The sequence below is a fragment of the Boleophthalmus pectinirostris genome, unplaced genomic scaffold (genome assembly GCF_026225935.1).
Source record: "Boleophthalmus pectinirostris isolate CB_2022bp ecotype Guang Dong unplaced genomic scaffold, ASM2622593v1 HiC_scaffold_2, whole genome shotgun sequence".
Taxonomy (NCBI): Eukaryota; Metazoa; Chordata; class Actinopteri; order Gobiiformes; family Gobiidae; genus Boleophthalmus; species Boleophthalmus pectinirostris.
The window spans coordinates 9,009,440-9,033,863 of record NW_026571152.1 but is presented as its reverse complement, the minus strand read 5'-3'; the positions used below and the strand labels follow the sequence as shown (position 1 = coordinate 9,033,863).

The 24,424-nt window shown below is 40.6% G+C and overlaps 1 protein-coding gene across 1 annotated transcript in view; it reads left to right on the top strand.

Moving 5' to 3' along the window:
- cftr (CF transmembrane conductance regulator) overlaps positions 1 to 24,424 on the top strand; it is a 57,827-nt gene that overhangs the window by 31,925 nt on the left and 1,478 nt on the right. The window contains exons 11-26 of the mRNA XM_055155960.1: positions 408 to 599; positions 3,533 to 3,627; positions 7,761 to 7,847; positions 9,096 to 9,873; positions 10,984 to 11,112; positions 12,646 to 12,683; positions 13,132 to 13,418; positions 16,155 to 16,234; positions 16,332 to 16,482; positions 19,283 to 19,510; positions 21,054 to 21,154; positions 21,539 to 21,763; positions 22,140 to 22,295; positions 22,584 to 22,673; positions 22,852 to 23,024; positions 23,482 to 23,587. Of these exons, the coding sequence (XP_055011935.1) occupies positions 408 to 599; positions 3,533 to 3,627; positions 7,761 to 7,847; positions 9,096 to 9,873; positions 10,984 to 11,112; positions 12,646 to 12,683; positions 13,132 to 13,418; positions 16,155 to 16,234; positions 16,332 to 16,482; positions 19,283 to 19,510; positions 21,054 to 21,154; positions 21,539 to 21,763; positions 22,140 to 22,295; positions 22,584 to 22,673; positions 22,852 to 23,024; positions 23,482 to 23,587 (2,916 nt within the window). The remainder of the gene's footprint in view (positions 1 to 407; positions 600 to 3,532; positions 3,628 to 7,760; positions 7,848 to 9,095; positions 9,874 to 10,983; positions 11,113 to 12,645; positions 12,684 to 13,131; positions 13,419 to 16,154; positions 16,235 to 16,331; positions 16,483 to 19,282; positions 19,511 to 21,053; positions 21,155 to 21,538; positions 21,764 to 22,139; positions 22,296 to 22,583; positions 22,674 to 22,851; positions 23,025 to 23,481; positions 23,588 to 24,424) is intronic.

Below are 24,424 nucleotides of genomic sequence, written 5' to 3'. Positions count from 1 at the left end.
AGTCCTGGTTTAGTCCTTGTATAGCCCTGGTTTAGTCCTGGTATAGTCCTGGTTTAGTCCTTATATAGCCGTGGTTTAATCCTGGTACAGCCCTGGTTTAGTCCTGGTACAGCCCTGGTTTAGACCTGGTTTAGTCCTGGTAAACCCCTGGATTAGTCCTTGTATAGCCTTGGTTTAATCCTGGTACAGCCCTGGTTTAGACCTGGTTTAATCCTGGTACAGCCCTGGTTTAGACCTGGTTTAGTCCTGGTACAGCCCTGGTTTAGCCTTGGCTTAGTCCTGACTTAGTCCAGGTTTAGTTCTCGTTTTATCCTAGGTTAGCCCTGCTTTAGCTCTGTTTTAGTCCTGGTTTCGCCTTGATTTAATCCTTGTTTAGCTCTGGTTTACCCCTCTCCCTCTCTCCTCAGAGCTCACTGCTGATGATGATCCTGGGAGAGCTGGTGCCCTCTGAGGGTAAGATCCGGCACAGCGGTCGGATCTCCTTTTCTCCTCAGACTTCCTGGATCATGCCCGGGACCATCAGGGACAACATCCTGTTCGGACTCACATACGACGAATACCGCTACACCTCCGTCATCAAGGCCTGTCAGCTCGAGGAGGTATGGGCTTCAGTCGATTAGTCAATCAGTTGGTCGATGGTGTCTTAGTCAACCAAAATATGTATTGTTTATTTTATTTAGATTATGGGACAACAGCAGGAAGGAGTTAATTTAGTTTTTTTAGATGTAAAAATGATCAAATTTAGTCTGTTTTATATAAATACATTGCCTTTTTCCTGCATAAATAGTTGATTTTGCAGGTGTAGTCTTGTGAGTGCAGTTTGGGTCAGATACATAGATACGTAATAGTTTTGAGAGCTTTTGCCACGCCCCCTTTTCTGTGTCAGCCATCCATAGTGGTCCATACTGATACCTGCTCAAATGAGTATCTATCTAGTTTCAGTACTAGTTTTCATATCAATTACAACCAGACAACCTTAGAACAGTTCAAAAATAGTCACATTAATAAATGAGTTCCACATGTTTGTTGTATTGCACAGTTTGTCACAGATGCCCTCTCTCACTGCTGATAGTTTGAGTCCCTTTTACTCAGGTCTTGTGTTTCTCATAAAAGTGTGTGTTGAGAGACAACTCCTGTATCTGAAACTGGAGACTTATCCTCCACAGCAGAACTAAAGTAACTTCAGTTTCCGCAAACATAACTCTGAGGTGTAAATATGGACAGGTTTCATAAAGCACTGGTTACATTTGGATGACCTTTAAACTTTATGAGTTATTAAAAATTAAAGGTACTTACTTTTTTTATTTTATCTTAAAAATATGACTAAAACCTCACTTACTTCATGCTGTTCCGAGCATCCAAATTATTCACTGTGATGAGTTTATGAGCACTTTCAGTTGCGAAAACGCTTATAAACTTTGCATTGGTTGCAAAACTTTGCGACCAGCGTGAAGTTTTGCCGGTAACAGTAAAGCTAGCAAGAAATATCATGCTAACATGAATTTCCTGAGTATCAGACAAAACACTTTATAATTGGATGCAGACATCTTATTTTTAATTTATTTGTTAGTGTTTGTTAATGCGTGCATTGTGTCACCAGAACTGCAGAACATTCTGCCATAGACATACATGGAGAACACCAGCTCATTGTGAGGTTACTGTAGTTTTTGAGTAGTATTACTTCATGTTTTCATGTATGAGACTCTTGAACCTGACCTGTATGTCCTGGTCCTGTATAACAGAAGTGAGTGTTGTGAGAACAAACAGAGCTGCGTCACACTGACACGTTCTGTAACCTCCTTCTGTCCTGCATGACAACAACAGATTCAAACTACAACCAAATATCATCAGTTTAATGCAGAAGACTCAAACACACTTTTACACAAATATAAAGACATAATATTACTGTCTGTAAATGTCCACACACACACGTACTGGCACAGCACCTCTAAACCGAAGCACTTAGGTTAAAATTATAGTGGAACTACTAGTAATATGCAAAAATAGACTTTTTATAGCTGTTATAATTGTTTCCCTTCTCATTGAGTTTCTTAATGTTGTATTTTACATAATGCGTGTAATCTTTACACTCCTGTATTCAAAATGTTATTGCTCCAATCAACCCCTGTTTTCACCACCACACGCCCACTGTACTTATTTCGTTCTGCAGTTTGTGTTCTTCATCACATAGCCATTTTGGTACAAATGAGCACAAGTACAGTATGTCTTGTTTATGATTAGGTTAGCCTTGTCTTCGTTGGGAAATTTGTCCTCTGCATTTGACCCAACCTTCAGTGTTTCTGGGTAAACCTGTCAAGAGCAAACATGCAACATGCAAACTCCACACAAAAAAGCTCAAGCCTGGGAGCTTCTTGCTCTGAGAAGCAGCAGCAGTTGTACCAGTAATAGTATTAGTAGTAGTAGAAATAGTAGTAGTTGTTATTTTACAGTCTTGTCCTGTGTCCTCGTGCTCTTTTGTGCGGTGCGTGTTCAGACAGTGAGCTCGGTGGTTTCTTTTGTCCCGTACAGACTGGAGCATGTGTCTGAACTGTTTATAGACCTTTAAACTGTGTGTTGTGCTCCTCAGACTGCAGACGACAGCAGCAGGTACGGACTGTGTATGTGTGTATATGCTAAAAATACATGTGTGTTTCCTGCTGTTCCATGTTACAGTTGTGGTCTTTGTGGTCATTTTTAGGTTTGTACTTGCTGTAACCACCAGTCAGTCCAACTTTTTCAGTGTCATACCTGCCAAACAGAGACTTTTCTAGTGGATTCAGTAAATTACCAATACTGGTGCATCCTTGATTAAGTCTAGTTGCTTTGTATTTTATTTCACATCTACAGTTTGTGTGCATGCATGTTTGTACTACAGACAAAAACACCTTACAATTTAACTTAAAGATGGGGTATTATGCGAAACTGACTTTTTTTTTTGAGCCTTCTACCATGTTATAATGTTGTTCCCTCATCAAAAACGTGCCTGAAGTGGTTTTATAGTATGTCATCCATGCATGTTTGAATAATCTAGGGATCTCTCCGGGGCACTATTTGAACTCTCCTTGAACTCTCCTCAGTTAGCTGTAAAATTCTTTCCGATGCTCAGCCCATAAGTCGATGTTACCCATGCTCCCACACAACAATTCTCCATAAGTATACAAAAGCATGACACAACAATGCGCTATAACATGACAAACCTGATGCGATGTGCAGTAGTTTCATTAGCCGGATGCACGCTGATTGTGTTGTGATAGAGCTGTGAAGGGGGAGTGATTTAATGCAGGGAGCAAATGGAGCCAGGACAACAAAGTAATACTTATTAAACATGTTATTAGGTGTTTTTCGTAAAAGAGCATTTTCAAAACAATAAAAGGTAACATGGTGTTCTAAATGTTATGTGTTGAAAGTTAATACCCCATAGACGTCTAATACCCCCTTTTTAATTTCAAAGGTTCAGTATTATCTTCAGTAATTCTCACTCAGACTACAGTAGCATTTTAAACTCTAAACTGTTTTTTTTTTTTTTTTCCAGGACTTTGCTCAGTTCCCGGACAAGGACAGGACTCACCTGGTGGAGGGCGGGGTCACTCTGAGCGGAGGTCAAAGGGCAAGGGTCGGTTTGGCCAGGTACTTCCTGTTTAATCCTCCTGTCATCTGTCCTCACTGCAGTTATTCTGAGACTTTATTAAACAGGAACGCACAGGGAACGCTTTGTGCGTGTTACTGGAATAATCCCAGGTTCAAACGCACCAGTACACAAAGATATGAGCAGAACAGGAAGTAGCTTTGAGGAGTGAACTGATTATAATTAACTCCAGATTAAGTGAACCTCTATGACTAAAGCAGACTAACAGTTTTGACCTTCACTAGTCATACATTTATTAAGTAAAGTGCGCATGATCGGTTTTCATGTTTTTTATAGTTATGACTTGGTTTGTTGGGTTAGGTTAAGTGGCAGTTTGCGGTAAAAATGTTGACAAGTAAAGTACAAAAACAGAGGAGAAGTAGCAATAAAATATAAAACAGAATACCTTTACCTACAGTATGTCATCAACATGAATCTAAAATGTAAAGGCAACCTATGCACAAGGAAGGCATTTTCTGACAGTTTAAATCAATATCAAAGTGTTAATTTTCTTAATCGTATCAAAGCTATTGTGGAATTTTGACAGGCCCTTGTTATCGTTATAGTTGCTAGGTAACAGTTATGGAATTACCTCTATGTATGTCATATCGTCTGCCCAACAAGGAAGTAAAATTATAAACATCAATGAAAAAAAAAAGGCAGATCTAAATCAGGACAAAACAACTGGACTAAAGTTGGGATCAAACATTTGTTCTATGATACATTTAAAACATAGCTAAACCTCTGATTCTGTTCTAAACAAGAACACTGAGAACAAGGTGTCATGTTATATTTTTATGTATCAAATTCTGTCTAGTCTTTCCTTAGTCTTTGTTTAACGTATTACAGTATTTTCTGATCATTGTTATAATGTTGTTCCCTCATCAAAAACATACTGTACCTGGAGTTGTGTTTTGTTTCATTCACACATGTTTAACACACACCCTGCTTTCCGCAAACAGGAAACTGGTAATACAGGAAGTTCTCCACTGTGTTTTTAAACTCCATACACCTTTACTAGAATCATTTGAATCATTTCAGCTCTAGAATTGCCAAGAACAAAAGTTAAAAAGCTGTTAACTTGAAAACTACTTGCCTGATTCATCAGCTGGTTTTACTTCATGAAAACCCTCTGACCTCGCAGCATTAGGATTTGTTCGCTCGATGGTAGGCGGGTACTTTTTTGATTAAACCAATTGCTGCCATTTGGTCATGACGTATGTAATGTGCCGCTAACAGGGCAAACTGGTATATTAAGCTTTTCCCAAATCCTGTAGGAAGAAGGACAATAACGTCTTTCCCCTTGATAAAATTCACCGAATATTCCCTTTGTTCCGGCTTTAAATCCTTGATCTTGAGAATCATGGCAACACAGAATGTATGTCTTCATTTATATCCATCTCGACCTCTTTGTTTACTGTTGTGGTGTACCACAAAAGGGACCCAGACAGGCGCTTGAGTTTGACGTCATGGCTTCACAGCTCTTCGCTGATTGGCCGGTGTGCGGTCTACAACTTCCGTTGTTCTTGCAAACCGTCTAGTGTATTCCGATTCCTGACCACTGGAGAGGATCGAAATTGAGCGGAAGCACTAGGTGGTGCCAGCCTGGCTAGAAAACTACCTCTTCATGACATCAAACATTGAGTTTTGGAGATATAGACAGACTAATAATAATAAAATAATAAAGGATTATTCAAACAAGTGTGAATGAAACAAAACACGAGTCCAGGTATGTTTTTGAGGAGGTAACAACATCATAACATGATTTAAAGCTCAAAGAGTTCATTTTGTCTAATATAGGACCTTTAACCATGTATCTTGTCCCACGTATTTTGGTCCTGGTTTAATCCTACTTTAATCCTGAGTTAGTCCTGATTTAATCCTTTTGAGATACACTGTACATCTTCTATATCTTATCAAAGGCATATTAAAGCTCCAAATTTATCAGATCCTCGACAGTTTTATCGATCCAACTCACATAATCATGTTCTCATATTTGTAGAAAATATTTATGTACATTATTTATGGACTTTTTAACTAGAGTTTTAACAGCTTTCTCATGTCAGATCTACTGATATACCAAGACAACTACTTTCCACACAACTAAACACTTCCTCTTTTATTTAAGGCAGTGTCAACAGTCAACAGATAACATATAGGTAAAAAATGTTGCCTTGTAAATCTATCTAATAATAATCTGCAGATGTTGTGGTGTGGTTAGATAAATATAGCAGGATAATGGAGTTTCCATTTTGGATATTTCTTAAGGAAATATCATAAACATTCCTGCCCCATTTGAGAGAGAGGGAGACATCAGCTGTTAGACCATTGCAACTCATCTGTTTTTAACTGCGCAGAATATCTTTGTAACTTTATCCCTAATGATATATTGTATCATTATCACTTTGGTTATTCGTTTTTGTAAATATCTTATTAATAAAATTGTATTTTATTATTTTATTAATTAAAATTTTAAATTGTATTAATTTATTAATAATTTATTTTATTTCAATTAATTATCTTATCATATAAGACTAATTTATTTTATTAAAGGGCCCATTTTACACTATTTTCTAAAAATAATATTGTTGTTTCCTCATCAAAAACATACCTGGAGTTGTGTTTTGTTTCACACATGTTAAACACACAAACCCTGAATATTAAGAGTTCTTCTCTCAAACACTCATTTGGATCATTTTAGCCCTGGAATCTCTACTGAACTCAAATGTAAAAGGAGCTGTTAACTTGAAAACTACCACTTCATGACATCACAAGGTCGAACAGAGCATTTTGAGCTTTGGAGATATAGATAGACTAATAATGCAGGATTAATCAAACGTGAGTGAATGAAACAAAACACAACTCCGAGTGAGTATTGAGATTTAAAATGTGTGAAATACAACATAATGACCCATAATGTTATAGAAAAGATTATGACTATATAGCCTATAGTAGGGGTGGGCGATATATCGATATTTTAAATATATCGAGATATTTTAAAAACTCGATATGAATTCTGACATATCGTATATATCGATATAATGCTTATATTCAAGTTTGATTTGGCCGCTTCGCTTGTTTACCTTCTCTCTCGTCGCCTCCGCGCGCCCCCGCCTCCCTGGCTTTGCGCGCTCTTGTCTCCTTCACTCCTCACTACCGCCGTGAATACCGAAAGTTGGTGCCAGTGAAAAGCTTCAAGGCCATCAGCAGCACATCCTCACATTCCACCGAGTCTCCTCCTTTAGCCCGAAAGAAGCTAAACCGCATGAGCGGCACGTGGAGTGCGCTGTTTATGCAAATTAGCCATGCGCTTAAGTTTCGTTTCTGTAAAATGTAAACACGTGCGCAAACGGGCTGATGTGGCTCTAGAGTCGTTATGCTTTATATATTGTAAAGTTTAGCAATGTAAAGTTTATTTATGCAGAAGATTTTAATAAATAATCTGCTACAGTGTAACTTGTACAGTTGTGTTTGGAATCGTTGGGTTTGATAGTTTCAGAGCTTCCTTACTGCTGGATAATAACATGGATCTGTTAAAATAAGGAACATCCTGAGCTTCCTCTGCTAAAGGAGCTCATGGTTATGATTATGGTCTGGATAACAGAGTTAATGCAAAGATGAGCTTGAGTTGAGTTGTTTTATTTATGAGTGAAAAGAAGGAAATATGTATTATTTCTTTTATTTTACAGTTAAATTATTATTTATGTAATTAGGTTTTTTTGTAATCTTAAATGTTCCTATATGAACTGCCGACCTCTTACACTTCAATAAAAAAAAAAGACCTTGTGGAATTTGGCAGATTTGTTTTTGCAGTTTTCAATTTTAGGGGGTTATTTTTTCTTGAACATATATCGAGATATATATCATATATCGAGATATAGCAAAATATATCGAGATATATTTTTTGATCCATATTGCCCAGCCCTAGCCTATAGTCTTGTTTAATTTACTCTACATCTTGATTTTAATTGGAAGCATACTTTTTATTACTATCTCCATGCTGCCATGACAAGTTAAGTTCTATCTTTTCTTATTCTCACCACCCCGTTCTGCTGCTTGACAAGAATCTACTGCATTTATGTATGTGAATGTACAAATTAATGAATGTATTTATGACTCTCCCTGTATGTTTCAGAGCCGTGTATAAGGACGCAGACCTGTACCTGCTGGACGCTCCCTTCACTCACCTCGACATTGTTACAGAGAAGGAAATCTTTGAGAAGTATGTTGTTACAGAACATCAAGATTACAGATTACAGTATGGTTTGAAAATAAAGTTAATGCAAGTCTAATCGGCAAGTTCTAAGGCTGAAATTATTCAAATGATTATAGTGAAGATGTAAGGATGTAAAACACAGGAAAACATACATTAAAAGGTCCTGGTTGAGACCTGGTTTAGACATGTTTTAGTCCTGTTTTAGTCCTGTTTTAGTCCTGATTCATTCCTGGGATCAGTCCTGGTTTAGTCCTCGTTCATTTCTGGTTCAGTCCGTGCATTGTAGTTTAAGTCATGGAAAGGGGGAAACGGCCGGGTTCTTGTACCATTTGTTCTTTTGAATTTCATTTAAAAAATGAAAATCAATAAAATGGGAAAGCAGGTTATTATTTCATTATTCCGTTTTAGTGTCAAACCAAAAAAAAAAAACAGATTTCGACCTCTATTTCCAATATTTAATTTAAAGTTTATTTCAAATAACCCATCCATCCATCCATTTTCTTCCGCTTATCCGGGGCCGGGTCGCGGGGGCAGCAGTCTAAGCAGGGACTCCCAGACTTCCTTCACCCCAGACACGTCCTCCAGCTCCTCCGGGGGGACCCCGAGGCGTTCCCAGGCCAGCCGAGAGACATAGTACCTCCAGCGTGTCCTGGGTCTTCCCCGGGGCCTCCTCCCCGTGGAGGAACATCCGGAACAGATGCCCGAGCCGAGCCTCAACTGGCTCCTCTCGACGTGGAGGAGCAGCGGCTCTACTCCGAGCTCCTCCCGTGTGACTGAGCTCCTCACCCTATGTCTAAGGGAGCGCCCAGCCACCCTGCGAATGAAACTCATTTCGAGCGCTTGTATCCGCGATCTTGTCCTTTCGGTCACTACCCAGAGCTCATGACCATAGGTGACCATAGGTGAGAAATAAATAATAATAGGCACAGAGACTGTTTTGAGTGGTGTTAGCTGAAATAAACTTCAAATTAAATACTGGAAATAGAGGTTGAAATCTTCATTCTTAACTGAAATTCAAAATAGCGAATGGTACACAGTGGCTGTTATTCATTTTTTCCATTATTCATTTAAACACAAAATCGAAAACTGAAAAAACAAATCGTTATCTATTTTTTCATTTTGTTTTGAAGACAAATAATAAAGAAAATTGTTGTTTTTTCGTTTTCTTACTTTTTGTTTTATTTTGAAAAACGAATGAACGAATGATACACAGATTAATAACCGCCTTTTAATGTATGTTTTCCTGTGTTCTAGATGCGTGTGTAGGCTCATGGCCTCCAAGACTCGCATCGTGGTCACTTCTAAACTGGACCATTTGAAACGTGCCGATAAGATCCTGCTCCTTCACAACGGAGACTGTTACTTCTACGGCACCTTTTCCGAGCTCCAAGCCAAGCGTCCGGATTTCAGCTCCCTGCTCCTTGGACTGGAAGCTTACGACAACATCAACGCAGAAAGACGAAGCTCCATCCTGACAGAGACATTACGGAGAGTGTCCATAGACGAAACTGCCGGATTCCGAGGCCAGGAAAACCTACGGCAATCTTTCAGGCAAAATCATAACCCGATAATCTCAAATCAAATGCAAAACGGAGGGGAGAGTCATCCGGAAAAACGCAAACAGTCTTTAATCTTAAATCCTTTAGCTGCGGCAAGGAAGTTTTCAATACTCGGCGGGAGTAACCAACCCAACCCGCAAAATACGACCATGGAAGACGGCGTGCGAGAGCTGAACGAGAGGAGGTTTTCTGTAGTGCCAGAGGATGATCAGGTGGAGGAGGTGTTGCCACGTTCGAACATGTTTCATCACGGTTTCCACCATCTGAACGGACAGAGGAGGCAGTCGGTTTTAGCGTTTATCACGAACGCGCAGGGGCAGGAGAGGAGGGAGCAGGTGCAGTCGTCCTTCCGGAAGAAGTTGTCCATAACTCCACAATGCGACCTGGCCTCAGAGCTGGACATATACGCGCGGAGGCTGTCCAAAGATAGTGTGTACGATATCAGCGAAGACGTGGACGAGCAAGACATGGAGGTGAGAGGAGCTAAAAAAAGAAAGACACAAAGAAATGTTCAAATGCCTTTAAGGGGAGCGGGGTGGGAGAGCATGGGAGACAAAAAAAAAACAATGAGATGGAAACTAAACGAGAACTGAACCAGGATTAAAACTCAATTAAACCAAGGCTAAATCAGGATTAAAACTGGATTTATTAACCAAGACTAAATCTGAACCAAATCAGAACTATACAAAGACTAAACCAGGACTGAACTAGGACTAAACCAGGACTAAACCAGGTCTAAACCATGAGTAAACCAGGACTAAACCACGAGTAAACCAAGACTAAACAAAGGCTAACCCAAGGACTAAACCAAGATTAAACCAGGACTAAACCAGGAGGATTAAACCAGGTCTAAACCAAGACAAAACCAACTAGCAAACCAGGACTAAATGAAGACTAAACCAGGACTAAATCAGGACTAAACCAGGACTAAACCAGGAGGATTAAACCAGGTCTAAATCAAGACAAAACCAACTAGCAAACCAGGACTAAATGAAGACTAAACCAGGACTAAATCAGGACTAAACCAGGACTAAACCAGGAGTAAACCAGGAGGAATAAACCAGGACTAAACCAGGTCCAAACCAAGACTAAACCAGGAGGGTTAAACCAGGAGTAAACTAAGACTAAACCAGGACTAAACCAGGTCTAAACCAGGTCTAAACCAGGACTAAACCAGGAGGATTAAACCAGGACTAAACCAGGAGGATTAAACCAGGACTAAACAAGGACTAAACCAGGAGGATTAAACCAGGACTAAACCAGGAGGATTAAACCAGGACTAAACAAGGACTAAACCAGGAGGATTAAACCAGGATTAAACCAAGACTAAACCAGGAGGATTAAACCAGGACTAAATCAGGACTAAACCTGGACTAAACCAGGAGTATTAAACTAGGACTACACCAAGAATATATCAAGTTTATACCAGATCCAAACAAAGACTAAGACAGGACTTTACCTGAACTAAACCAAGGAACTGTTGAAACCTTTTTGTGGTTTTTGGTTGTGAAGGAATTGACAGGCAGATACATGGTGAAACATGTTAAAAATGCATAATTGTTGTATATGTATTTGTTTGACAGCAAGCATTTGCAGATGAGAACGAGAATGTGTTTGAGACGACCTCATGGAGCACTTACCTCAGATACATCACCACCAACAAGAGCCTGGTCTATGTGCTGGGCTTCATCTTCCTCATCTTCGTCATCGAGGTACACACAGCATCCTACACTCCTACAGCTACTACTACTCCTATACAACACAAGATAGATAGATAGATAACAGACAGACAGACGGATTTGAGGTTCAAATTTGAGTGCACCCTAGCATTACAGGGGTGCTGGAGTGTTGACTTATTCTTTTGGCTAAATAGGTTTCAATAACTTAAAGGTGCACTATGTAACTTTTTGGTTATAGGTCCCTCATGTGCTTGTTTCTATGGATATGTCATTGATCTACCTTACATTTATTACTTTGCATGTGGTCTTAAAGCTCAAAAATACCTAGAAAAACCTATTTAGACCTAGAAAGGTCTAAATAGAGGCATAGGGATATTGGACTAGGCGATGTTTTATAGCTCAAAAACAACAGAAAAACAACATTCTGACTGTGAGCGGAGTCGCCTCTCCACAGATCTGACCTGTAACTTGATCTGGTTTGGTCTCTATGAAGCTAGAAAGGTTTAAAACCATACTGTGAAACATTCCAGACAAAACAACAACATTTCCATGGAGACAAGCATTAGATGGACTCTCCAGCAGCCAGAAAAGTTACACAATGCACCTTTAACTGAACTGCGTCCACACATAGAACTATGATAAAATCTGGACAATGAATCCAAGATGGCCTGTGCTCAATGGTGCATGGGCCCCCCAAAAAATTTTGCTTCCGCATTTACTTTCTCAATTTCTCAATCATATGACGTCTGTAACGCTCACGACGTGGAGCATTTGGACCAATCAGAGCGAGAGCTGCTAGAGCGGAGCTAGCGCGGGCTCAGAGTGGGGCAAGGCTAAGTCTTCTAAAACTAACTGTTAGGCGCTTTGTTGATTTAAAAATTTTTTTAAACTTTATGTTGTGACAGTAGAAAAGAATCCCTACAATATCTGACCTTTGTGAAAGTTGTCAATGCCCTGTCAGAACACGGGCAGTTTTCCCAAATTCCCAAAAATGCATTGTGCTTCTATGGGAGAATTCTTTCTGGCCCCAAGCTCCCTGGAGCTGCAGTACCTGGAGCTGCCACTAGTCTGTCTGGAGACAGAACAGAGGGGGAGGGGCTTATCCAGGTTTTATTATAGATCCATGGTCCCCAACTACAAGGTAGATATGGTCAAATACAGGTTTTACTAATAACAACTGTAATGCTGATTTATTCTGAATCACCTCAACACTGGACATGTTTTTGTTCTCAAGATGATTATCCAATCAGGAAGCAGAATGAGTTTCACATGAGTCGCTCATTTGGGTTACCAGTTTCAAAGCTGAAATCCAGTTGGTTTAAACCTAAATCCTGGTCACTCTCTAAACCCTGCAACAATCATGAATCAGTGCTAGTACAGTCTCTGCAGATATATAGATAGATAGATGTTGCAGCATATGACCAAAGCACTTTCCCAGTTTTGTTAATTTTGTTCACTCACAATGGCAATAACAATTTTCTGATTTCTGATTCTGAATATATTGAATGCTTGATTTAATACTGCAGCTGTGACAACTTTAACTTGAACTGAACTGTTTCTGAACAGGTGGCTGGATCCGTCATTGGCATTTACCTCATCACTGAGTAAGTAGTGAATTATAATATATTTTGTCTCTGTTTTCATGTTTTTAACATGTTTTGTTAACCAAGGACTGGAGTTGACAATTAGTTCTAGCTACACACTCTATATACGTCGCATCAGCTGCGTGCTCTGCCTGGGAGTATGTATGACTGCATTGTCCTCGTCTAATCATAAAGAAACTATCACAGAGTTATTGATCTTTGTGTGGAAGCCAATAGCAAAGCGCCTAAGCAAACCAAAACAAATATGATGACGCTGACAGACATATTTAAGCCTATTTTAGCGTCAGTATAGACTGTTTTGCTTTTGCTAAACGTTAAACAAATTGCCTGAATTTTGACCTAGCTTCAAGAGAATCATGATACGAATTTACTGACATATCTCTCAGATCTACTTTTCATTGTAATTTGACTTTTGTCCCCATCTTTCCTTTCCCTTCCTCTCTCTCAGTAAGATCTGGAGGGACAGCGCTAACCCAAACTCTCCAAACTACATTAGCGAGCAGCACCCGAACGCCTCGTCTCCCCCGGTGCACTTCGCCGTGATCGTGACCCCCACCAGCGCCTATTACATCATCTACATCTATGTCGCCACCTCCGAGAGCGTGCTGGCCCTGGGCTTCTTCAGAGGGCTCCCCCTAGTGCACACTCTGCTCACTGTGTCCAAACGCCTCCACGAACAGATGCTGAGCGCGGTGCTGAGGGCTCCGATGGCCGTGCTCAATACTATGAAGACAGGTGAAAACTACATGAGGATAATATAGATGTCTTATAAGCCCATCAAAGTCATTGTTCATTAAGGCCACCACCACACACTACAGGAGAATTTGCCCGATTTTGGCTGCGATTTCTTCTCCCAGAGTTTGGAGAGGCGTGACCTGTTTTTGCGGCTTCGTGTGCAATTTTGTCACTCCCAGATCGTAACCACCAAACATCAGCAACTCAGCGGCAACAGCCAATAAAACAGAGCGCCGGGCAGAGGAGTGACGGACGCAAAGATGCTAAATACAAACTCGGGATATAATGAAAATAATGAGACTTTATTACTCACCTCTCATAAAGTGGAAAATTTTAAGTGCAGCATCTCATCCACATTATCCATAGAAATTGTTCACAAATAATGACATCCAGTCCACAAAACTGTGCTATTAATCCAGTTCGAGGTGTTTTTAGAATGTAAAAAGGTGAGAGTAGTTCCTCATGTGTGTCTGTTTACATCCACACAGCGCATGGATCGAGGAGAAGCTGCAGATTAGTGATAGTAATAGTGAATAATTTATCGCCAGTTTTACTTTTATCTAGGGATGGGCATGATTAATCGATAATTGATCATTAAGAATTTCATCGATTACGTTCATTTTAATCGACAAACCGAATGTAGGTTGCTGTGCGTAGCGTGACCAAACAGGGGTCTGTACATGTGTGTCTCTGCACTCAGAAGGAGCGAGACACAAACACGAAGCACAAATGCGTATTTAACGATGATTTGTACAAGAAATTCCACGCTTTCCGTTGCGTTCGGGACAAGTGTGAGTCCATGTGCACAGTGTATAAAGCAGCACATATGTTTCAGTGTCCAGTGGGAAAAAGTTTTACCAGGTGAGAGTCGCTCAATGTCGATGACGAGTCCCCACCTCCCTCCCCCCGTACGGTGTCCTGGTTTTGACAAACGCAAATATGTTCACACTAACCTGTATTCCACTGAGTCATGTCTTTTAATCCAACAGAAGTTGACCGCATCAGCGCACAAGAGCTGTAGTTTTAATTCTTCGCTTAAATGTTTATGTCAAATTATGCGATGTATCGATATTAATTAAGTATTCGAAATTAATCTGTGTATCTGAGTATGCGCAAAACTATAATTAAACACATTAAATAATGTCAAAAAACAGGGAACTACACAGACCATGATCCTTTGGTGTTGTCAGCACAGACTACATGAAGAAATAACTGTTATTAAGCACTTTCACATCTTAATTCTTCATATTATAACAGTGCCAAAGGGTTTTCAAGACTTTTCCAAGGTTTTTAAAAGGAAAAAGTAACATATTCACACTTCTGTTTGCCTCCACAAAATATCACTATAAATATCAAACCGTGAGATGCATATATATTTAGTTTTGTGTTGCGTCTAAACTAGAAGTGCAGTGCTCTGATCTTTTGAACACTTAAGACACGATCGCTCTTACAACTTTATATCCTGTGGTCTGCAGACATATCCATCTGCAGTCTTTGCGATTGGAGATTTTAAGTCCCAATAGATTGTCCTCGTGTCTGTGGTGTGTGCTTTATGTTTGCACGTTTAAAAATCATCTAAGACTGAAAAATCCTGTGGTGTGCGATGGCCTTTAGACTATACTGTATATATTAATAGATACAACTAGTGTTGTGTTCCAACTGGAAAGTGAGCATGGGTCTTAAAATGTTTGTATAGAGCAGGTTGCTCTATTTTGTCTTTAAAACAAGATAGAAACATTACTAGCAGACAAATCAGGCACCTTCTTTCCCCAACGTCTCTTCCACTAGCGTTAGCAACAGGTTATGGGTCACTTCTTTATACAGTTGATGCTAGGGTGTCCAGACATCCCTATTTACCTGGGACAGTCGTAGTTTTGAGCCCTGTGTCTCCTGTCCCATCATATTTATACATAACCAGTGATTTGTCCCAGTTTTATACAAGAAATGTCCCAGGTGTCCCTATTTTTGACCAATTTGATCTACATCAAGTTTAAACCAGGACTAAAACAGGACTATCACAATTTTTGATTAATATGATCCCTGCCAACAGTAAAGAGGAGCATAAATTATCATTTGTTTGGCCAAAATACAGAAATCTGTGTTTGCGAATGACCATAAAGCAAAACAAATGCAGTGACAGAAGTTCCTCAGATTATGACTGACAAGAGAATGCACAATGTTACACACTCTTTTCACTATTTTATTTATACCAACCATCCCAACCCGGGTGTGTCCCAGTTTAGAATTTTGAAAATTTGGTCACCCTAGTCTATACTCATTCCACACAAAAGTGTCCTGGGGTGAGATTGACAGTTTGCACCATCAGCCCATCCAACTACTACCAATCACTCCCTCACACACACACACACACACACACACATAATGAAACAGGCAATGTGAGTGTCTTGTTTAAATGTACAATATGTAAGTTTCTGGGGGTGGTACATTACCTGAACGATTCCATGGAAAACCATACCTTGGAACATTCTCCATTGAGTCATACTGTGGAGGAAAAACAAGCTGGAGATGGCCTTCCTCCACATCAAACTATTTTGTGGACATGAAAGCGCTGTCAAATTAAGAACGCATGTTTTCATTGCAAAAAATATGCTACGTGTCTATTTTTAGGTAAAATTGTCTGTAAGAACACAATAACATGTACTAGTCAGAGTACAATACAGATGGATCAAACTGTGTGACTAACTGTAACTCACCAGTTTCCTGCGTTTGTCTCAGGTCGAATCATGAACAGATTCACTAAAGACATGGCCACAATCGACGACATGCTCCCCCTGGTTCTGTTTGACCTCATTCAGGTGAGAAGAGGGTTTTATATTATTATAGCACACATGACTCCTGTTGAGCATGTCTAAGTGTTCTCAGAGTAAACCCTGTGCCCCCCTCCCCTCTCAGCTGACTCTGATCGTGACCGGAGCCATCTTCACCGTGTCCATCATCCGCCCGTACATCTTCATCGCTGCCATCCCACTGGCCATCATCTTCATCATGCTCAGGAAGTACTTTCTGAGGACCGGACAGCAGCTCAAACTGCTCGAGGCTGAAGGTGGGTCTCTTTTCAAAGATAAATCAGCCACTAAGAAGGTTTTGTGACTCCCGGGCTGGACGGGACCTTTCTGTGAAGATTATGCATGTTCTGCCTGTGTCTGGGTGGATTTCCTGTAAATTAGCACAGCAAAATGATTCACTCACACGTCAGATGTACGTAAGCAGCTCTTGACTCTATTATTGTGCAAATACAACCTTTTTTTTTTTTTTTTTTTTTTTTATAAAGGAGCAGCCTTTTGTTTTTGTGCATTTGTAGATGGGAAAGATCTCAACTTTTCCTCAGTGGCTTACAGTGAGAGCCATCTATGATTGACAGAGAAGTGCACTCAAACTGATGCAAATAGGACACAAACTGAGGCACGTGGAGGTTCACAGGTCAAAAGTGAAACCACAGCAGAGACAGAGGAAGAGGCCGGAGACAGGACGAGCACAAAGCACAAAGCCCTGTGTCAGTGTTTTCTACCGAGTCGACTGAGCTGGAGCTGCTTCTGTTATCTGTCTATGACCCCACATCTATCTCTCCTTCTACTCACTCTTTCTCTATCTCTTATTCTCTCCCATCACTTTCTCTCCCTCTTTTTCTCTTCCTCTTTCTTTTATTCTAAATTAATCCACAACAGCACCAGCCTATGACTCAGTGGACAGCGGAGGATTCCCTGGTAAATCCGTCATGGAGTCTGGAGTCTAGTGAAACAGGAAGTTGAAGGGCACAGACAGGAAGTAGCTCTTACCTGTTTGTTCTGGCTAATGGAGCTCTGGGGAGCAGAAGTGTTGATGTATGAACCGCTCTGGCGTCATTTAAATGTGATGATGAAAAACGAGAGGATCTGTCATCTTTCTGCGTATATTCTTATCACATACACAGTGTTCTTTTAACCAGTATTCATATTTCTCGGAATGGTTTAATGAAACAGAAATGTACATGGTTAAGTTTGTAAAGATTGTCGCTTCTGTTAAAATAACTAAAGACTAAATGAGAAAGTTTAATGCTATAGTCCCATAGAGTAACTGTATCATGACTATTTACAGGACAGAGATAGATATACCTTTATCAGACGTGGGACCAAGTTGTTGTTTTCCAAGTCTCATGTAAGGACCTCAAGTCCAAGTCAAGTCCCAAGTCAAAGACAGGCAAGTCCAAGTCGATTCTCAAGTCACTAGCCCATAAGTCCAAGTCTTGTCCAAGTCATCTGCTTTGAGCTTCAAGTCATTTCAAGTCTTTAAGTATCAAATAGGAAGAATTAAGATTTAAGAGTGCTTAATAACAGTTATTTTGCCATAGTCTGAACTGAAATGGAAGGATCGTGTTCTTTGTAGCTCCCTGTGTTTAATTGTATTGTACTGAATATTACTGTAGTACATGAGGATACCATCTCACAGTACTTTAGTTACATCCAAAGTAACAAACAGAGAAGTGGGAGGGAAATGTTCCAGTTTGTTCCTGTAAAATTAAGTGCCACATTTATCATCTGTAAAGAGAAAAGTATTTTCTAAAAACATATTTTTTTTAGGAAAAGCATCAAGTCTTCTCAAGTCACAGGGCTCAAGTCCGAGTCAAGTCCCAAGTCACTGACCTTCAAGTCCAAGTCGAGTCCCAAGTCTGACTCAAGTCCAAGTCACAACTTGCAAGTTTCCACCTCTGCCCTTTATTGTCCCAAAGGAGAAATTCAAAAGACAATAGTTCCGTGTTGGTCATATATATATCTCTCTTTCTCTTTCCTTCTATCTCCTCTCTCCCACCCCCCACCCTCCGCTCATTCCTCCCTCTGTCTCTCATCTCTTCCTTCTCTCCTGTCTCTTTCTCTCTCCTTCCACTTTCTCTCTCTCCTTCCACTTTATACTTACTTTTCCCTTCTTGCTCTTCATTCTCTCACTTTCTCTCTCTCCCTTCCTTCCTCTCGTTTTTTCCCCTGCCTGTCCCTTCCTCTCTCTTTTTCCTCTCCCTGCTCCCGCTCTCTTTCTCTCTCCTCTCACTCTCTCTCCCTTCACTCACTCTCCTTCCTATTTCTGGGCTCTCCCTCTCTCTCATTCTCCCATTTCTTCCCTCTTCTCTCCCTCAGTCCCTCTCTTTCTCCCCCTCTCTCTCCCTCCTTCCTTCACTTCTCTCCCTCCTTTCTGACCTTTCCACAGTGTAAGGTCAGACTGAGATTGGAGCTGGTTTCCTCTGACACAGAAATCACTGGAAATAATGCCACAGACTTCAGACCTGCACAGAGCAACAGTGCAGTGACTCAGGCTGTAAACATGAGTCCTATGGCCCATCACAACATATTTTCACTCTTGGACTTTTCCACGTAAACAGCTGCAGTTACAAGAGTGCGTCAAAGCAATAGGATTTGTCCTCAGCTTAACTGATGTCAGAATATCAAATGGAGGGAAGGATCTTTATAACTCTGTGAGAGATTCACTGTTCTTGTGAGAAATAACTAAACAGAAAATCCAACTGACAACAATCATACCAGCGTGTTTTAATAATGACAACACTACTAAATACTACATAGGAAAAGCACTGTCATTAGGCATGACACTTCACCCACATTGCCTAGTATGAATCTGATGTATCCATGAGTGTTAGCACCTCAGTCACCTAATCATTTTATTTGGATTGTAAGGATTTATAGGACAACAGCAAAAAGAAGTGAGTGATTTAGTATTTTTCAGGTGTAGAGTTGTGAGTGCAGGTTGGGTCAGATACATAAGGTAGATAATAGTTTCATTTAAGGCTGGTCAAAAGATCCATTAATCAATTAGTCATATGAAGTTCAAATTGAACAATTTTTATCCTGTCCTGTGTCCAGCACGCAGTCCGATCTTCTCCCACCTGATCATCTCGCTGAAGGGGCTGTGGACCATCCGAGCGTTTGGCCGTCAGACGTACTTCGAGATGCTGTTTCACAAAGCCCTGAACACACACACGGCCACATGGTTCCACTACCTAGCCACGCTCCGATGGTTCCTCTTCCGCTGTGACATGATCTTTGTGCTCTTCTTTGGCGCTGCTGCCTTCATCGCCGTGGGAACCAACAGTAGGTTTATGAATTATGAACTAGAACAAGACCAGAACTAAACCAGCTGTAAGTAGCGCTTAGACCAAGAAATGCACCTGCTGATGTAATTATACTCAGACCTTTCTCTCAGCACATGTTTGTGATGTGTGAGCACATGAGTCTATTGATACTTTGCAGTGACATCACGCTAGGGGTATTCTACATGTATGTGTATTGGCAAAATGTTTAGAAGTTACCATGTTAACACAATGCACATATTAGTAGTTTTATACAAACCTTCTCCAGCAGTGTTTCAGTTTTATTTACAATTTTACTGGGTGCTTTTAGTTGTATGCACAAAGAGTTGAGCCTTTACAGGTGATTGTAATGCAGGATAATAATGGATCATGGAGAAAGTGATAGTGTTCGCTCCGGCTCTAAGCACTAGGAAGCATGCATCGGACTGCTACTGCAATTAATCCATGCTTTGTATCTGTCCCTTTTCAAATAAACCAAATGAATACATAAATATTATGTTAATAATATCCCAGATTCATACAAACATATATTTTGTTATTATTTTAAGTTAAAAATTACTTTGAGAACTTGACTATAACAATACTTTGTACTTCGTTTGTAATTTGTATGCCTTGCAATAGATTTTAAAGTCTTGATATTGACACAAACATTGATTATCAGGCACATCACGCTGTGGCCAAACCTCCTTTTCAAAGTTTGATCCCGTCAGATCTCAGAAGTTTAGCAGGGCTGGGCCTGGTGAGTAGTTGGATTGGAGAATTCCAGGTGCCACGGGGCAGCACAAAAACTGTGGTTCTGACCTTAGACAAGATACTTCACGCACATTGCCTAGTATGGTGTACGTGAATGTTGTAGTGGTGACCAGTGAGGTGCAGACTGGCAGACTCACTTACGTCAGTTTGCCCCACGACAGCTGTGGCTACAATAGTAGTTTACCAGCACTGAGTGTTCACCTCTAAGTAAATAAACATTTGGAAATGTGCTATGTAAGACTAATGAATGCATGATGATGATGATGATTATTATTATTATTATTATTTTTACATCTGAAAACCAAGTATTGGTCATTGGCTGAACATTCCAACTTTGAGATCGTCTGCGTACTCCAAGGCCCTAACTCCAGAGCCCTGCTCAGGGAAGTGTGTGTGTGATTAAAAGAACAGTCTGTTTAAATGTGTTTAGATCAGAGCAGACGGAGCTCATTTTGTGCTTCATTAGATTTAAATCAGGAGAGACTGGAGACGGGAGTTCAGAGGGTCACTGCCACTTTGCAGCCAGGAGCACACCAGGGACAAAACTGAGCTCTATGTGTCATTCACACTGCTTGGTATATTTTATAGAAGAATATAAAACATAGGTAAATGTATTTAGGCTACTTAAAATTAGAGACACTGAAGGGCCACCAAGTAAAATTTTTACACACCGCAAAATACCAAGAGAGGGCGCAAGGAGTCCTGCTCCTAGAGTAGATCATTCATGTGTATCTGTTATATCTGTATTTCTGTGCCCATGTGGAACTATTTTGAATCCTTTTTCTTTCCAGGGGACAAACCAGGAGACATTGGGATCATTGTGGCTTTGGCGATGCTGATTCTGGGAACGTTTCAATGGGCCGTGATCACCAGCATCACTGTGGATGGACTGGTATAGAGCTATACTCACCCATTTTCATCAAGAACACAAAGACTAACAGTTTAGTTAACTAAACCAGGATTAAAGCAGAACTAAACCAAGAATAGACCAAGACTACACTACACCCAAACCAGGAATAAACTAGTACTAGACCAGGACTAGAAGAACATGTCTTAACTAGGGCTAAACCAGGACTTAATCATACCTGAGTCAAAACAACTTTAGACCATTTTTTAGACCACTAGATGTAAACCAGGGCTTGTTTTAGCCCTGGTTTAGATTAGACCAAGACCAGACCAAGACCAGACCAAGACTAGACCAAGACTAGACCAAAACTAGACTAATTCTAATACAATCATACTCTAATTCTAATGCATTTGTCCCTTCTTCCCTCAGATGCGCTCAGTGGACCGGGTGTTTAAGTTCATAGACCTGCCCTCAGAGGAGCCAGTTTCTCGCTCGGCACGCTCTGGTCCAGACCTTGTCCTGGAGAATCCTCATGTGCATGACTACTGGCCCAACAGAGGACACATGGACGTACAGGGGCTGACCGTCAAGTACACAGAGGCCGGGAGAGCTGTGCTGAGTGACATCAGCTTCACTGTGGACGGAGGACACAGTGTAAGAACTAGTATTAATGTTACTGCTACTATCCATGGCACTAGTACTATTGTTACTGCTACTATCCATGGCACTAGTACTATTGTTACTGCTACTATCCATGGTACTAGTACTATTGTTACTGCTACTATCCATGGCACTAGTACTATTGTTACTGCTACTATCCATGGCACTAGTACTATTGTTACTGCTACTATCCATGGGTCTAGTACTACTGTTACTGCTACTATCCATGGGACAAATATGACTGTTACTGCTACTATCCATGGGACTAGTACTACTGTTACTGCTACTATCCATGGGTTTCAGAGTGATGGAATCACTGTTGTCATAGTAGTTACAACTGGCTGAAATTCCCTCTGTCTTTCTGTGTCAGGTGGGTCTTCTGGGTCGCACAGGCTCGGGTAAAAGCACTCTGCTCTCAGCTCTGCTCAGACTGGCCTCCACAGATGGAGACATCTCCATCGATGGAGTGTCTTGGAGCTCTGTGTCTCTGCACACCTGGAGGAAGGCCTTTGGGGTTGTCCCACAGGTAAAACACTACATACTGTACACATTTACACATTCATTCCTACTGACCACCAACGGTTGTGTTTAAAGCGCTGAATGATCAATGAAGCACTGCCTTTGGCGGTCATCCAGGATTCATAGAACCATAGTTATATGGTTTGTTCTAGGTTATGTGACTTTTGTTTCATATACTCACCTATAGACCAGAACCTGGAACATAACAGCACTGCTATCTGCTCTCGTGTTGACCTGTACCTCCAGCCCTAGTGTTGCTCCTATGAGTCAGTCTAATGTCATGTTCCTGTTACAGAAAGTGTTCATTCTGACCGGGACGTTCCGGATGAACCTGGATCCGTACAGTCGCCACAGCGACGAGGAGCTTTGGAGAGTTGCAGATGAGGTACAGAATTTTAAAGTCATATGAAATGAGGACATGATCAATCAGAAATGTGCTAGTGAAAAGCATTTTTCATGAATATAGCATTTTCAAAACAATAAAAGGTAACATGGTAAATATGGTATGTGTTAGTAGTTAATACACCATAGAAGTAAAATAACTCTTATTATGTGTATCTCAGGTGGGTCTGAAGTCAGTGATCGAGCAGTTTCCTGATAAACTGGACTTCCAGCTGGAGGACGGAGGCTACGTCCTGAGCAATGGACACAAACAACTGCTGTGTCTGGCCCGCTCCATCCTCAGCAAGGCCCGCATCCTGCTACTGGATGAGCCCTCTGCATATTTAGACCCTATGTGAGTACTGCTACTACTACTACTACTACTACTACTACTACTTACTACTACTGCTACTGCTACTGCTACCGCTACTACTACTACTACTACTTCTACTACTATTACTATTCATTGCCCATCTGGAGTAGATTTGAGTTCATGTTGGTGGCCCTTGTGTTCCCTCTGTGCTTTAAGCTGCTCTGCACTTTTCACACTTCATTTGACTCATTTAAACTTTTGATTCAGATCTAACGTTGTACTCAGAGACCAGTCGCAGTACTATACATGACCCATTTTCTAACAAATTATGTGATTTCTTTCTGTTCCCTTATAAATGTTGTTCTATTAAGTGAATAACTGTAGCCTTTCTGCTGTCAGTTTGTGGTTTTTGGTTGTGTTTCATTATGTTTCAGACCAGTAGGACTTAAACAGGTTTGATGTTGTATTTTAAGTTTTTATTTTGTTCTTGTATTTGTAGAACGCTGCAGGTCCTGAGGAAGACTCTGAAACAGTCCTTCTCTGACTGCACAGTCATCCTGTCCGAGCACAGAGTGGAGCCTCTGCTCGAGTGCCAGTCTTTTCTGGTGAGTCTGAGAACAAGAACTGAAACTACGACTGAACCAGGACTAACACTGGGACAATAACGTAATGATTTAGAGGTGCATTGTGTAACTTTTCTGGTGGAGGGCCCATCAGATGCATTTCTCCATGGAGATGTTTTTTCTTTGGACCAAGTTACAGGTCAGATCTGTGGAGAGGCAACCCCGTTCATAGTCAGAATGTTGTTTTTCTGTTGTTTTTGAGCTATAAAACATCGCCTAGTCCAATATCCTTATGCCTCTATTTAGATGTGCCTGTTCTCTGACACTTTTTAGTATTCCGACACTGGCTTAATGAACTTGAATGATTATTTATTTAGACTAGGATTGCCTACATGACGAAATGAATGAAGCACAAAGGCCACATGTAGCCTCCGTTTTAGATTAGATATTCCTGGAGGCTGGCCTACACTCTTTTTTAAAATGCATAACTGTTTCCCACGGCGATCAGTTAGGACATTTTTCCACTGTCTGATATTGTATGTGGCCTAAGTATTCTCTGATCAAGAGCTTTACCCAAACATCTTATGATATATGGGAGCACAAAGTATAATAGGCTATCACATTAATATTATTCATGTCGGAAAAGTGGAATGTTTGAAAAATTCTAATGTGCCGCTAAAATTGTAGTTGTGTAAGTAGTTCGTTGCTTGAAGAAAAATAATGTTTATGCCACTACTCCGACAGTTAGACGTCAAAGAGTAAATAGCGACATGTCGGAATAGTGGCATGTAACCCTATAAAACCACCTGTAATTGAACAAAGTACAGCTGTTTAATGTCATACCGTGGAACATTCCAGGCAGAGCAATGACATATCCAT